General features: G+C 33.1%; 1 protein-coding gene across 4 annotated transcripts in view; it reads left to right on the forward strand.

Annotated features, from left to right (window-relative positions):
* The first annotated feature begins 3,363 nt into the window (after positions 1-3,363).
* The window catches only part of slc4a11 (solute carrier family 4 member 11), a 97,652-nt gene continuing 83,828 nt past the window's right edge, over positions 3,364-17,187 (forward strand). For 2 of the 4 annotated variants that reach the window (XM_087780116.1, XM_087780119.1), the window contains exons 1-2: positions 3,364-3,477; positions 3,543-3,645. In XM_087780116.1, coding sequence (XP_087636242.1) covers positions 3,570-3,645 — 76 coding nt within the window. In that variant the 5' untranslated portion in view covers positions 3,364-3,477; positions 3,543-3,569. Of the gene's footprint in view, positions 3,646-17,187 lie in introns of all 4 variants that reach the window. The other 2 variants (XM_087780118.1, XM_087780117.1) reach the window with 2 other exon arrangements.

Here is a 17,187-nt window from a genome sequence, read left to right on the forward strand (position 1 = left end):
AGAAAAACTAAACGATATTCTGTGAAAAAACGACATTGAATGTATATTTTACAAAAATAGAAATATAAAAAAAAAAAATGTAATTCTTGACCATTTGTGGAATAATGCGCGGGATTTATTCATTAAGTAATTTTTTTTTTATCTGCTATTTCCTGCAACGAAATCTTAATCTTGAAACGAGATTAAAACCCTTAAGTCCACATATTTTTCCCATTTCTAATGGAGTTGGTTTGATCTCCAGCTGCTGCCCCTGAACCTTTTTTCTTCTCGCTCTAAATATAGCATCAAACGTCTCCGGATTTTTGAATAAAACAATCTTTAGTCGCAGCAGAGACGAAAAACGCCAATAACCTTATTCACACGGTCATGAAATAAAGTGCATGTTTTTGACATCCCATAGTATAGCCCGCGGCCAATATGTGTTGATGGTACGAGATCTGAGCCCAGTAGGTGTTCGGATCTGAAGCTAACGGCTCGCGGCGCCTGAAGATTTTAGCTACACTGGAGTCAGAGATCAACGGATGCTTCGGAAACTTTGTGTCGGAACTTTGTCGCGACAACAGACGCGTGAGTCAGTGTGAAAGTCCGTTCCTGACCTTGGACCTCCGACCTTTGTCAGCGCGATGTTTCAATCTCCGACCGAGGTCGATGACAAGAATGCGAGGGGAGTGAAGAGTCACTCGTCACTTTGAACGTCACCTACGAATGACTTCATTTTACTCCGACACCGTGGGAACGAAGTCCGTGAGTTTGATGCGTTGAACGTGATCTTTTGAGTCTGAATTTTTTTTTAAAGTGCAACCAGATATTAAACTACGGTTTTGAGAAATTATTTCCTGATTTCAGAGACGTTGATTATTGACCATTTTTCCACTTTCTGTAACAAAAATATTTCCAATTTTCCCCTGTTTTGAGGCTTCGGAAAACTACATTATCAATATTTGGGCAACATTCATTTGCATTAACATGATCCTCCACATATTAAACTATGGTTTTGAGACTTTAATTCCTGATTCAGAGACCTTGATTTTTGACCATTTTTTTTTTAAACTTTCTGAAATGAAAATGTGTAGAATCTTCCCTTTTTCTGACCATCAGAAAACTACATTATCAACATTTGGGCAACATTCATTTGCATTAACATGATCCTCCAGATATTAAACTATGGTTTTGAGACTTTATTTCCTGATTTCGGAGAACTTGATTTTTGACCATTTTTTGAACTTTCTGCAAAGAAAATGTGTAGAATTTTCCCTCTTTTTGACCATCAGAAAACTACATTTTCAACATTTGGGCAACATTTATTTGCGTTAACATGATCCTCCAGATATTAAACTCTAGTTTTGAGACATTAATTCCTGATTTCGGAGACCTTGATTTTCCACAATTTTTTCCACTTTCTGTAACAAAAATATGTCAGATTTTCCCCTTTTTTGAGGCGTCATTAAACTACATTTTCAACATTTGGGCAACATTTATTTGCATTTTGAAGGAGCCATAACGTTAGATAACATAACATAAAATGAATAAACTACAAGTTAAATGAAAACATCAAATTAAGTTGTACTTTTTAAGTTGTACATTCATTTTTTTAAAGTAAAAAAAACATTGGATGATAAAATAATGGTATAGAATATTTAACTAAATATGTTAAAAAATAGTCACCCAGCATCAAGATAACAACAATAAATATCACCTGAATTGTTGACAACAATGTTAGCTAACTAGCTAGCTTAGCAATAAAAGTGAATTCACCTTTAACTGATATTTTATAGAAATAATGACAAAATTGCACATTATAATTTAATGAAACATTAAAACTAGTCGCCCAGTGTCAAGATAACAATAATAAAAACTCACCTGTATTGTTGACAACATTGTTAGCTAACTAGCTAGCTTAGCAATGAAGTGATTTCACTTACAACTGTTAATAAATAGTAATAATGACAAAATTGCACATTAATAACTTTATAAACATTAAAACTAGTCGCCCAGCGTCAAGATAAGTATAAAAAGTCACCTGAATTGTTGACAACATTGTTAGCTAACTAGCCTAGCAATAGAAGTGAATTTATTTACAACTGATAAGTTATAGTAATAATGACAAAATTGTACATTAATAACTTAATAAAACATTAAAACTAGTCACCCAGCGTCAAGATAACAATAATAAAAAAATCATCTAAATTGTTTAAAACAATGTTAGCTAACTAGCTAGCTTAGCAATAAAAGTTAATTCACCTATAACTGATAATTTATAGTAATAATGACAAAATTGCACATTAATAACTTATTAAACATTAAAACTACTCGCCTTGTGTCAAGATAAGTATAATAAAAACTCACCTGAATTGTTAAACGCATCGGAAGACAACTAGCTAGCTTAGCAATAGAAGTGAATTCACTTACAACTGATAATTTAAAGTAATAGTGACAAAATTGCACATTAATAACTTAATAAAACATTAAAACTACTCACCCAGCGTCAAGATAACAATAATAAAAAAAACATCTGAATTGTTGACGACCACATTGTTAGCTAACTAGCTAGCTTAGCAATATAAGTTAATTCACTTATAACTGATATTTTATATTAATAATGACAAAATTGCACATCAATAACTTAATAAACTATTAAAACTAGTTACCAAGCGTCAAGATAATGGATATAATAATAATAAAAATAATATAATTGTTGACCACATTGTTAGCTAACTAGCTAGCTTAGCAACAAAAGTTAATTCACTTATAACTGATATGTTATATTAATAATGACAAAAGTTCACATTAATAACTTAATAAAGCATTTAAACTAGTCGCCAAGCGTACAGATAACAATAATAAAAAAAACATCTGAATTGTTGACAACATTTTTGGCTAACTAGCTAGCTTAGCAATAAAAGTTAATTCACTTATAACTGATATTTTATATTAATAATGACAAAATTGCACATCAATAACTTAATAAACTATTAAAACTAGTTACCCAGCTTTAAGATAATAGATATAATAATAATAAAAATAATTGAATTATTGACAACATTGTTAGCTAACTAGCTAGCTTAGCAATAAAAGTTAATTCACTTATAACTGATCATTTATAGTAATAATGACAAAATTTCACATTAATAACTTAATAAACTATTAAAACTAGTTACCCAGCTTTAAGATAATAGATATAATAATAATAATAATAATTCAATTGTTGACAACATTGTTAGCTAACTAGCTAGCTAGCTAAGACGCGTGGAGGGGGCGTGACCACGTCACGAAGCTCTCTCCTCCGTCAGCAGCACCTGGACTGATAAATGGCGTCAACAAGCTGTTACTTTGTCACTTTAAGGTAAAACAAATCGCTTTTTTTTAATCCTCCTCAAGACATGCGCGTCAAAGCTGTTTTAAAAACTCTTCGTTTCTACTCCAGAGTTCACCGCGGGTCGAAGTCTCACGTCAGTCACGTCTTTAAAGTTGAACCGAGTACGTGTTTTCGTTTAAATGTTATTTTATTCGTGTTTAAATGTCGACGTTGCTTGTGTTGACAGAGAGGCAGCAGTGTCTGGTCTCGCTAGATGAACTTGGACCCTCAAGACGGCAGCAGCATGAGGAACACTGAAGCCTCCATTGGAGGGACCCCTGACTGTACCGGTAAGACTCCTTCAAAAAGTTGCTTATTTACCGCAAATATGTGAAGAAATCCCGTTCTTTTGTGTCAGTAAACAGACAAACAAAGTGACGTAACGTAAACAAAGCGTATAGAAGCTGCTGTGGCCCCTGTTTTTTTTTAAAGACCTGCCTTTATTTCAAAGAAAAACATTGAATAAATTGGTAGATTTTGAGTCAATACAACCTTCCTTTATGTGCTTTATAAACATCTGGACTGAAGTAGGAACCAGTTGTTTCATAATCTCCAGACTTTTCTTATATAAATGAAGAAAGTAGTAACAGTAAATACTAATAAATAGGTATGATTTGACATTGACAGACATTTTTTAAGACCAATGGTGACGCACAAAAATCTTTTTCTTTCTTACACTGAGAAGCTATTTTGAAGTTTGAGATTTTCTTAATTATTCATGTGATTCTATAAGTTTTAACGTCTGTTTTTGTAACCTTATTATTATTATAGTTATCATTCATATACTTTTATTGTTATATCCTGTAATGTCAACACAACAAATTCCTGTTCACTGGAAAGTTTTCTGATTCTGATATTATTAGTTTAAGGATATTTTAGTAAATATTTATTTCTGCCTTCCAATTACAGTCGTCAGTACATATTTAAAAAAAAAGTAAACCTCTATAAGACTTCAAATCACTTAATAAAATTGTAAACTAGTTTCAAACGTCCATCAATGGTTTTATTTTTTCTGTCGATTCTGTCCATGAAACAATGAGGAAAATACTTATTGACGAGTAAATACTTATTTGCGAGTAAGAAATCTTTTTGGGTACGATTTGTTTTTATAATTGACCCTCTTATTTTGAATTAAAATAAAAATAAAGATGAGGTATGTGTTTATATCTTATACAGAAGAATTCTTTCTTCAAGCTAGAAGCTTACTTTAATATATTATATATTACTGCAGATCCTTAAAAAGTCTTAAAATCTTTAATAATATAATTCAATATATAATTCATAAATCTAAAAACAAGTGCTTAATAGCCTAATAATAACTTTAATTACATTTTAAGACTTAATTTGGTTTTACATTTTTTGAGTCTTAAAAATGTCAACTCATGATAAGTAAGATATTATATTTGTTTTTAGTACTTGGTAACATTTCTTACAATATGAATTGGTTGTGAAATTTAACATTCTTTTGTCATGAAAAGTGCAGGAGACCCAGTACTTTCTGCATTATTATTATGTATTATCATGTTTTAAAAGAATCAGTTGTAACTAAAAAATGTTCAAGTTGATATCTGTACTATCCAAAAATATTTGATTGTCTGCACCACAAGGATACAAGAAAAATAATCTCAAAAGAAATACAAACAAATATATATATACGTTTGAAAATATATTTGAAACAACAAGAAAAATTACAGAAGTTATAACAAGTGACAATTAACACAAGCACACGTTAAATATTTATAATAAAAACTTTTTTGTGCAAGAATCTGCAACTATTCTAAAAAAAATTTTTTTTAGATCTGAGGCAGTACAAAAAAACATTATATATTTTAATATTTTTGTTGATACTTGTTGAAAATATGTATTTAATCCTGACAAAACAATTAAGTACTGGTTCTTTTGTGAGTTAGATACTTTTAACAACCCCACTTAAAATCCAAGTTTATTTTATGTTAAAATAACATTTTGTTAAATTGTCCCATAATGGTATTTATTTGCAAATAGTATTAAATAAAAGTATTTAAAGGTTGAATCTAACTAGCCTTAAAGGGATAGTTCACCCAAAATTCAAATGTAACTTTCGATAAAAACAATCTTGAAACATAGACTTATTTTGAACAACCTCTAATTCCAAGGCAAAATACAAGATGGACGTTATGGACGAGAAGTTTGGAGGTATTTGGATGTTTTTAAGTTTCTTTTGGACGAAGATGAAGACAGATAGATAGATAGATAGATAGATAGATTGATAGATGGAAAGTGCAAGATTACACAATCTAAGTCTAAAGATAAAGAACATAGATTAAAGAAAAATAATAAAGACAAAGGATACAAAGATTAACATGGAATAGAATCATCTTTTCAGTCCTGCCCCCAAACTCAGAATTAAACAATCTTAATACCACGAGGAATGAATGAGTCCCTGAGTCTATTAGTGTTGCATCATGGGAGGAGCATACGTGCTTCATCTGCTTCTCTGTTCACTGATGACAGTGTTCAGAGGATGATGTCATCATCCATGACGGACAGTAATTTGTCCAGTGATCAGTCGCTACATTAAAATGAACTTTAAAAATGTTTCTATTACTCAGATTACTCTGAAAATAATCCCAACCATTAGTCGACATGAGGGCGAGTAGAAAACGAGTGAATCTTGGGTGAACTATCACTTTAAGAAACCCTGTAAAAGCTGTTTTGGAAGTTGTTTAACCTGAATTAAAAAAAACAATTTCTCACATACGGTCCAACCATATTTTTTTTAAACCTGTACCTCTTTGACAAAGATAAGATATTAAGTATATATTTGATTGAGTATTGTTTTGATTGTTTAAGTGCTTTGTGACCTTGGTCTTGAAAAGCGCTATATAAATATAATTTACTCACTTACTTACAAAAGTAAATCTACCACTAATGCAGTTCGTTCCGTCTGATCGATGTTTCTAATGTTGCTAATAATACTAATCGTTACATCAGACACAGTCATCTGTCTTAGCGATCACTTTAAACGACACAAGCATGTACAGCTGAAGAGGTTCTGACGGATCTAAACCAGGCCTGGGGTGAAACCCTGCGTCAAACCGTAGCCAGGAATTTAATCAAATGGAAAAAATAAAGTATTTTGTCTTCAAGGCACAGTTAGTAAATTGTTGCGATTGGGAAAAAAAAAGAAAAAAAAAAGGGAACAGTTGTTTCTCAAACCATGTCCTTCAGGACCCGGTTACAAGTGTTTCAAGGACCAAACTACAGACACAAAACACAACTTAAAAAACCTCAATTCAAACACTAAAAGTACCTCTAAAATAATAAGCTTGGCTAAAATACATTATCGTCACAAGACGATTCAAGTGTTTGCGTTCCTACTGTCGGGTTTAAAATCGGAACATGTAGGTAAACAACAACAACAACAGCAGGCGAACGGAGGAGAGAAAAGACGAGAAACGCAAACAGCAGAGCGTCTGCAAGAAGACAAAGCTCATAAGCAGACCAGCTAACAAGGGTAAACACTGGCGAGATGTAAACGAGCAGATTGAACCAACGCTGGTGTTTGCATTTTGTCGAATGAGTGGAAATACTTTCGAGGTCCCTACGAGCAAATGTGTACATATTTTTCTAGTTTCATATATTTATCGGTCGGTGAATTCTCTGGTCGACTAGGACAGACTGATGATCAAAAGTAGGTTTGACGGAGGGACGATCTCTGCTGGGTTTCCCGTGGCTCGCTCTCGAGGAGCAACGATGACTGGAAAGAGCTTCCAGGAGAAGCAGCTCCACCTTAAAGAACTGATCTTCTTAAGCCGCTGTAGACAGGAAGTCAGTCCTCGTTCTGTCGACTCCCTGTACTTCCTCCAGGGATGGATCTGAAAAACCACACTTTTGTGACTCTAAATCAAAACCACAGTTTTTTTTTTTTGTTGCCTTTAAACAAAGGTGTCGATGTCTCTCTAGTAGAGACCCGTGATGTGTCTCGAATCGCACTACTTGCGTACTTAAACTTAGTATTTTTAGTGCATAAGTGCGTCTCAATTCTTAGTATACGAAATGTTGTTCTTCATGAACACTTAATTGTCACTAAAACGCCCACAAAACTGAGTATGGATCGATGGATACTTTCTACCCTAAACGACCGCCATCTTAGTGACGTTGTAAACAGATTATATGTCATTTATATATATATATATTTATATACACAGGTGCATTTTAATCCAACAGTAGGAGGAGGACATGTCTTCAGTGCTGATACCGGCGTAAATATCTCGCCAATATTTTGTTTCTCATATTTCTTGATCCAAACCAAACGTACTGCCAACAGGTGGCGATAGTGTTCCTACAGCTGGTTGAAATCATCGTTAAATAGTAGTAGAAGAAGAAGCTGTCGCGTCATTTTCCAGTTATTACGTAGCAGCAGTGTTTGATTTGAGACATACTATCTGTCGAGAATTTGAGTACTAGTTAGTACGTACACTATCCTGATGCATACTAACCTCCAGTGCACTAAGTATGTGATTTGAGACACAGCACCAGACTTTGTTACGGGTCGTGGCTTTTTTTAGCGATACCTTAGCAATATTCAACAACACTACGTTTTTTCCTATTATTATTATATGGACAATTAAATTTCACTCATTTTCTACTCATGTCGACTAAGGGTTGGCATTATTTTAATCTGTCAGGGCGTAAATGTATTCTCACTTTTCTTAGTCCAAAAAGACACTTAAAAATGTCCAAATACGTCTGTAACGTCCATCTTACCTCAAATATAGGTCTTTTTTTGTAAAAAAAAAAATTAAACTAGTCTACTTTTTAAACTTTGTACCGGACAATAAAAAAGGCCAAATGACTGACATTTGGAATCACTTTAACAAGCGTCATTTTTGTAAAGAATTACTTTACTACTACTTTAATTATTTATCTAAATAAATCATTTTCATGTATTTGTTCTCTTGTTTGAAAAGAAACTCCTATGTAGATACTCCTATAGCATCGAGATACATCGTATGGTATCGTTGCCCCTGTATCGTGATACACATCCACACAAGTAGTACAGAGTATTGCAACACGCTTCGTCTTTCGGTGACTACTACTAATACACAATTATGTCGAATTTTACTGAAGAAAAGTGGACGAAAAGCAGTGATTATCAGATGGATTTGTCACTTGTTAGCTGGTAGTTTTTTAGCACTGAAAATTATATTTGGTTTCACTGTAAGAAAAAAGATTTACCAAAGCTGAGAACTTAAGATTTGTTCTATGTTTAACGTCATTTTCTGTTTTGTTAGACAATTTATTTGATGAAATTGGTATCGAGAAAGTATTAGTACCGAATACAGAATATTTAAAAGCATATGAAAAACAAAATTCAACAAGAAAAATTCTCCATACAAATCACAAAAGCAGCCAAGGTTGTTTTTCACGGCCGTTCGTCTGAGCGGCTCCATTCACCTGGCGCTCCATCTGGCCTCGAGGGCCCACTCGTTGTCATGTTCAGCTGAGGAGTTGAAGGACGTCGCAGCAGCGTCGACCCGTCGACGGACCTGCCTGTCTTTTCTCGAAGGTGTGGTCGTCATGCAGATCAGTGTGAAAATACATGAACGTAATTTACTTTATTATTGAGTTTTATACGAGTCAGGTCGAGACGAGGGGAGTTAAGGGGGTTATTTCACCGCGTATATGAGGTATCTGGGGAGTATTTAAGTCTTAAAACAGGAAGCAACTTTGAGCTTTTCCTGTTTGCATCTGAACGTGAGGAGGCGAAACAGGAAAAGGAGGAAATCCCTCAGTGTTTGTCCGTTTAACTGTGTCTCCACTATCTTCCTGCTACGAGCACAACACACAACAAGGTGCCCTTTGCAGTTTATTGCCGCGGGTTAATGAGATTTCGGAGGTGCACGGAATTTCAAAGCATGTTTTACTGTGTCATCTTTCACGTTTATGTCCTCAATAAATCCCTTTTCTTTTTTTTTTTTTTACTGAAATATTATCCCAGTATCTCCTCTGATTAACCGCCATCAATTAAATCGTACTTTACTTAAACATCAAAAATCCATCCGTTTCATTATTCCGAGGCGACACGTCCGGTCTGCCGTCTTTTACATAAAGAAATGTGTCTTGTCAGCATTTTCGAACAGCGTTTGTTCATCTTTGTGTGCAGCAGAGCGTGACAAAAAACAAGCGGAGGAAGTTCAGTGTCAAAGGTCGTTACCTCGGCTGTTTATTTAAAGGTTGTTTTGCTATTTTTTTTGGTTTGTTTTTTTGAGCCACAAAAATGTTTCAAAAAAACAAATGTCTTGTGACCTCTCAGCGGGTGAAGACAATCACCAGTAACTACCGGCAGAGGGCGCTATGCATGAGCGTGTCAGCAACACATGACTTTACCGTCTTTAAATGTTCTTTTGACAGATTGGATCTGCCTTTAATCGTATAATATTTGAAAACTGTTTGAATATATTCCACATCTTGACTGAACTGAGGCTCTTTGAGGAGGATAGTTTGATTCCCACTTTGCTGTTGTTGACAATAATATTCGGAACTAAGTTTATAGGTAAACTTTGTATTGAAAATTAACTTTTTTGCTTGTTTAATTGCTGTTTGCACTGGGAAAACATCCATCAAATTAACAATTTTAATTAATACCTAATTCAATTATCTTTGACGGCTTTAGTCTTGTGTGTCTGGATATCCTCGCATTATTGAGTACTTATAATTTACTTTTGTCACAAACAAAGAATTAATCTCTTTATCGAATGAACAGTATTTTAGATGTTGATTAAAAGTACTTGTTTGAATAATCTTGTAAAATCCTGTTGCTATTTTATGACAAAGAAGCTATTTAGGAAATTGGGGTGTGAGAAAATATGAATATAACTGTATTTATGGATATACTTTTCATGTGAATATATGTATATACTGTATATATATACTGTTTTTGCTTTTTTGAAGGACGTTTTATTATATATTCTTTATTATTTATATCGCAATTAATTGTGTAAAAATAAAACTATTTCATTTTTAATTTACAGTTAACATATAAACGTTCACAGCGTTTGTTTGCATTGTTTGCGATTACATTTCTGCCTCAAGATGGCAGCAATCATTACGTCCTCAGCAACTAAAGTAACAATAAAATCCTGCAAGATTGCGGCAATGACTGAGGACAAGAGGATACAGTGGACTTCATTAGATTTTCTTTTAGCTTTATTTTGCCTTTCAGTTTCTATTAAATCAACCAAAAGAGAATGGAACTATCACTTAATGTCACCAAAATTCTGTGTCCACTAAAATTATGTATAAGTGTATTGAAATATATATCGTGTAGTGAGCTGAATATATAGAATCATGTGATTAGTTTTTCACTACAACAACCAATATTTCTCGGCCAAAAATCTTTGTTGTTCAACTATAGTTAAATTTTCAACTATACAAAGAGTTTAATTTTCAACTATACAAAGAGTTTAATTGTCAACTATACAAAGAGTTTAATTTTCAACTATACAAATAGTTTAATTTTCAAATATACAAAGAGTTTAATTTTCAACTATACAAAGAGTTTAATTTTCAACTATACAAAGAGTTTAATTTTCAACTATAAAAATAATTTAATTTTCAACTATACAAATAGTTTAATTTTCAACTATAAAAATAATTTAATTTTCAACTATAGAAATATTTTAATCTTCAACTATACAAATAGTTTAATTTTCAAATATACAAAGAGTTTAATTTTCAACTATACAAAGAGTTTAATTTTCAACTATACAAAGAATTTAATTTTCAACTATAAAAAGAGTTTAATTTTCAAATATAAAAATAATTTAATTTTCAACTATAAAAAGAGTTTAATTTTCAACTATAAAAATAATTTAATTTTCAACTATAAAAAGAGTTTAATTTTCAACTATAAAAATAATTTAATTTTCAACTATAAAAAGAGTTTAATTTTCAACTATAAAAATAATTTAATTTTCAACTATACAAAGAGATTAGTTTTCAACTATACAAAGAATTTAATTTTCAACTATACAAACAGTTTAATTTTCAACTATACAAACAGTTTAATTTTTAACTATACAAACCGTTTAATTTAGAATAAGTTTAATTAAATGACTCCTTAAACATCTTCAGTTAAAATTGGCAAAAAGGCAGAAAGAAATATTTCCCTTTATCTATTATGTCAATGTTTACAATCGGAAATGAACGACAGAAGAAAAAAAAGAGTGTGGTTTAGATCTTTGACGTGGGAAGACCTGTCTGGACTTGATACTCACTACTTATACAGTCTAGTATGTCTTTTGACCCGCGGCGGGGTTTGGAACCATCACCTGTGTTCCCACACAGAGACGGCTGCTGGATTCCTGAAGCTTGAGCAAGATCACAATCAAGTTTCTCTTTTTACACATTGTTCTTCGTCGACTGGTTCTTCAGGAAGCGTTCCTTCACCTCGAGCAAAGATACGGTTGTGGTCGTGACATTGAAACGTGGATGAAGCTCTTTTAGATCATGTTGCCTGTCAGAGTGAGATGTCACTGTTGCGCCGACACTTTGGCATCCTAATGAGTTTTACACCAGAGCCTGACATCTGGCACCAGGACACAGAGAGTGAGATGCAGCCTCACAGATGGACTGAAGCACAACTCTATGCTAATACAGGCGGAAACACACTTTTTCATCACCTTTGTTCCGGAGCCATATATTCAAACAGGTTGTTTAATACTCTATCATTGCTCCGCTCTATGGGTGATAGTATTTTAATCTTAAGCCACTTCAGGCCAAGGATCCTATACATCTTTAAAATGCTCATGTTATATATTCTCAAGAGGCCCAAATCACCAGATTCTGTTAGGGTTTATGTTAAAAAAAGAGCCCTGCCTGTTGTTTTTACTTAATAACATGTTTTATTATTACTATCGTTATCGTTATTGTTATTATTATTGTCATATTATTATTATTATGGTTATATAATTGCTAATACATCAACATGTCTTTTTATTTAAATTATTATTATTATTATTATTATTATTATTATTATATAAGTGCTCATACATCAACATGTCTTATTATTATTATTATTATTATTATTATTATTATTATTATTATTATTATATAAATGCTCCTACGTCAATATGTCTTATTGTTGTTGTTATTATTAAAATTATTATTATTAGTATCATAGAAATTATTTTGCATCAATATGTCTTTTTATTGTCATTATTATTTTATTTTTTATATAAATGCTCATACGTCAATATGTTTTCTTCTTATTATTATTATTATTTTATTTTTATATTTGTATTACTATAGAACTACTCGTATATCAATGTCTTTTTATTGCCATTATTATTATTATTTTTATATAAATGCTCATACATCAATATGTTTTCTTATTATTATTGTTATTATTATTATTTTCACGATTATTATAGAAATGCCCATACATTAATAGACTTCATATTATTAGTATTATTATTACTATAGAACTACTCGTACATCAATATGTCTTATTATAATTATATTTTTATAAAACTGCTCATACATCAACATGTCTTGTTATCATCATTGATCATTACTATCACCACTGAACCGACTGCATGAGGAAATACATTTCATGCTCATATATTATGTTCTTTTAGTCGTGAATGTGACATTTCTTCTCCATTTAATTCCTGCCACTTCTAAACACCTTATTTCTTGAATCTAATCTAATAATTCTCACTGGTTTATCAGGTTTTATTACTTTCTCTTCTCATATCTCTGCGTTTGCAGTTAGTTGCCATAGCAACACCACTAAAACCCTAAGCATCTTCTACTTTTCCACTCGCCTTTTGGTCGAATTAATACTGAAAATCCCAAATAAGCATCCGCTTTAAAAATCTGCTGGAGCCAGCTGTATCCTCTTGTCCTCAGTCATGGCCGTAAAAGACTTTTAGATTTTTTTAGACTGTTACTATCTAGCAGCCGGGAGTTTAATTGTCGTGAATATTTTTGTTAATCGTAAACAAAAGATCAGATAATTATATATATATATATATAACTTTATTGAAATATTTACCGTAAAAGAACTATGATAGCATCTTCTAACTCTTAATTTTTAGATCTTCTTTCTTTCTTCTGTTTCTTCTGTATTTTTGCATTTACCTTAATCCAAACGTATACATATACAGTATGTTTATTCGCAGTAATATTTCAGGTCTATGGTCATTTTCTTGTTGGTGTGACACTGTTGAGGCGAACTACTTTCAAACAGCATCCTCAGCACTGAGCTCCTTAATGGGCTGAAAAACCAGCCAAGCAAACGCGGTTAGAACTCGCTAATGAGGTTTTCCAAATACAGATAAATTTAGTCCTGGACGTGTCAGGTTCCTTAAATATACTATGGGATGTTTTGAGTCAGAGTTTAAAGCTTCTTTGTACCTTTTTTTTTTTTTTCTTTTTTTCTCAATTTAATTGCCTTTTCCTCCCAATACTTCACTGGTTTTTATATATATCTGCTTGAACACGGTTTAATCCTGTGCACATCCAATTATTTCACCAGTGATGGTCATTAAAAACAAGGATTCCTTCGTCACAAACGCATGCCAGGCGACTCCAAACTTTGACTTTTTCAACGGGTGTCAGCAGGTCATTCCAGACTTCCCTCCAGCTGACATTTTAGAATTTCCTATCTCCTGCAAACCTGGAGTGAGGTACGCTTTTTACTCCCATGCCTCATCTTATTTAACGGTTGCTCTAGAGACTTGTGACCCAAACATAGAGTCTATTCAAGAAAGTCTGCATCAGGACCACAGCGTAAGTTTTTAACATACACTTGCATCATTTATGAACGATTTTAACGGACACTTTAGTGACATCTTGCAACTTTTGGTTAAATTGATACTGAAATCCAAAATATGTGCTCTAAAACCCTGCTAGAGCCAGCTGTATCCTCTCGTCCTCAGTCAACGCCGTAAGCCTTTTTAAGACTGCTGTCATCAAGCAGTTGAATTGAACTTAAGTTTAAAATGAACAAATGGCACAATATCTCCATGTTAATTGTAAACAAAAGATTGGGTGATTTTATATGTAAAACATTATTAATTGCAATATTAACCATAAAATAACTATGATTAAAAAAAAATAGTATGATTTGGAAACTTTAAAAAAACAAAAACAATACAGTGCTGTTAAATATAGATACACTTTTTAAGGTTTACAAATGTGGTCAAAACTGAATCACTGGTTATTGCTCCTGATGATAAGGTTCCAGGGTTGAGTCAGTACTTGGGTGACTTGGGTCAGTCTGTCAAACTGAGCCTGAGAAACCTGGGTGTTGTATTTGATAAAGACATGTCTCTTGTTCGACACTGCAGTAAACTGACCAGAAACTGTTTCCTTCAACTGAGAAAAATCTCTAAACTTAGGATATTGTTGTCACAACACGATCTAGAGCTTGTAATCCATGTGTTTGTATCTCCTCGTTTAGACTATTGTAACAGTTTATTTTCATGTCTAAACAAGAAGGATCTGTCTCGCCTGCAGTTGATACAGAACATGCAGCGAGAATTCTGACCAGCTCTAGTAGAAGAACTCACATTTCTCCGATACTTAAAACTCACTGGCTGCCAGTTTCTTTTCAGGATCAACTGGTTCTTACTTTCAGATCCATTGATGCTAACTTACTTACTTACTTACTTACATATTTACCATTGGCGGCCCTTTTGCAAATTTAAGGCAGCTAGCGTTTTTTAATATAAACTGTATTATTCAACCAGAGAATGGAAAACCTTTTTAACGGGGAAAAATTCGACAAAATGAAGGCGCTAGTTGTTGATGCTAATTCATTCTCCATCTCTGACTGTGTCAGTTTTGTATTGAACTAGGAGTTTTTAGTTTGAATATTTTAAAAGGATATGACTTTTCCTCTAGTCATGTTTCCATTTTAACATTTAGAATTACAATCTTCCAGACAAGTGTATCTAAAATAGGCATTTTCCACTTTTTTAACCAATTAAAATGCAGATAATCTGTAGTTTAATCACAGCTTGAGTTCACCACGTGACCACTAGGGTCATCCTGGACGTAAACACCTGCAGCGTGTCGGGCTCTTACCCTGATGTTTGGCCCCCGAGTGCTGCTAGGAATGTAGTTGACGTTTGATGACCTCGGACCGAACACAGCTTTAGGCAATTATCGCAACAAAGGCAAGTGAGACGGCTTCAATCTGCAGCCTTTTCTAAATCCATACATGAGTCATTTATCAATGACTTAAAATCTAGACAAATTATTACCATTTTGGGATTTTCGGGCTCTTTTTCAACACGTTCTTTTCCCTGAAACATCAGGAAAACGACTGCAGTGTAGAGTGTACCTGTAAAAGCACCAAGGTAAGGTGACAGGATCGCATCATTCCTGTAGTTTTTTTTTAACCAGTTTTCATGTCCAAATTGAGAAAGGAACCTTCTACCTATTCTGGGCAGGATTGGAATCCTATCCGAACCACTGGACGTGACTTTTTATCCTGTGGATACGGTCGTTGACGTCACTCAATTTAAATCTCTATTATGTCGTACCAGCCGTACTGGATCATAGCTGTGACCTTTTGCCAAATTTCTGTCAGTGGCTGCAGTTAAGAAATAAAACCTCGCTCTGCTCAGGATGGCGATGACTGAACCGTACGATCCACGGGTGAGCAGCAGGCGGTCCGTCTCGATGCTCTACCCTGTGGGTTTGAACCTGGGAAGCGTTTCCTTTTTACTGTCAGCTTTACAAACCAGTCATTAATGCGACGCTCCTTAATCGGCTTCGGTGTTTCCTCTCCCGTGGCTTCATTTGAATCCGAGCGCATCTAATATTACAAACCGTATTTTCATGGACAAATTCCAAAAGTCGCCCTCGGTTTCGGCCAAATTGCCGAAATGAAGTACTTGCTTTCAAAGGATGATCATTAAAAATGGATCAAAGTGTAATAAAATCATTATTAATCATGTCATTTGACTGAACCTTTCCCAATATTTTCTAAACCCATTCATTGCCCATAGAAAAATAATGGAACAGTCTAGATTTATGTTAAAGCAAGGAGGATAATATGAAATGTATCAAAGTGTAAGGAGGGTTTTTTATAGTCTAAAAATGTATCTAAACAAGTAACAAGTAACAACACATATTGTGAATTAATTAATTTGTGTAAAATATGTTATTATTTGTAGATACAAACGACAGAAATGCAAATAAAAATAAAGCCAAATAAGGAAACAATACAATTACTTACTTTATTATTATTATTATTATACCATACACATACATGTTCACCAAATACCTATTTAACTGCAATATAACCATCGTCTTCCGTTATAAGACTTCCTCTTCCATGTACTTATTTAGAAAATGTTTCCCCTTTTTTTATAAATAGATTTATATTTGTCCTGTTTTATTTCTGTCCCCAGACTGTTCCACAGAGTCACTCCACACCTGACTTTGTATCATAGAACATAGAGCGTCATAAACATATATTTAAAGACTAAAATATATCTAATTTTGTTGAAAATGAATAAAACAAATTAACTTTCCTCGTAGTTACTATTGGTCATAAATGCCCTTTTAATGTCAAATAATGGGTATCCTAATTCAAAGGGTTGTATTTATCAATTAAAGTTTGTTGTATTTGTTCGTTAAAGGTTGTTGGATTTATTGATTAAAAGGTTGTTGGATTTATTGATTAAAAGGTTGTTGTATTTAACGATTAAAGGTTGTTGTAATTATCGATTAAAGGTTGGTGTTTTTATTCGTTAAAGGTTGTTGCATTTATCGATTCATGGTTGTTTTTGATAATAATTTTCATTTTTTCCCTTTTCTTTTTTGCAGCT

The sequence above is a fragment of the Callionymus lyra genome, chromosome 18, assembly GCF_982586985.1.
Source record: "Callionymus lyra chromosome 18, fCalLyr1.hap1.1, whole genome shotgun sequence".
In the NCBI taxonomy this organism is placed as follows: domain Eukaryota; kingdom Metazoa; phylum Chordata; class Actinopteri; order Syngnathiformes; family Callionymidae; genus Callionymus; species Callionymus lyra.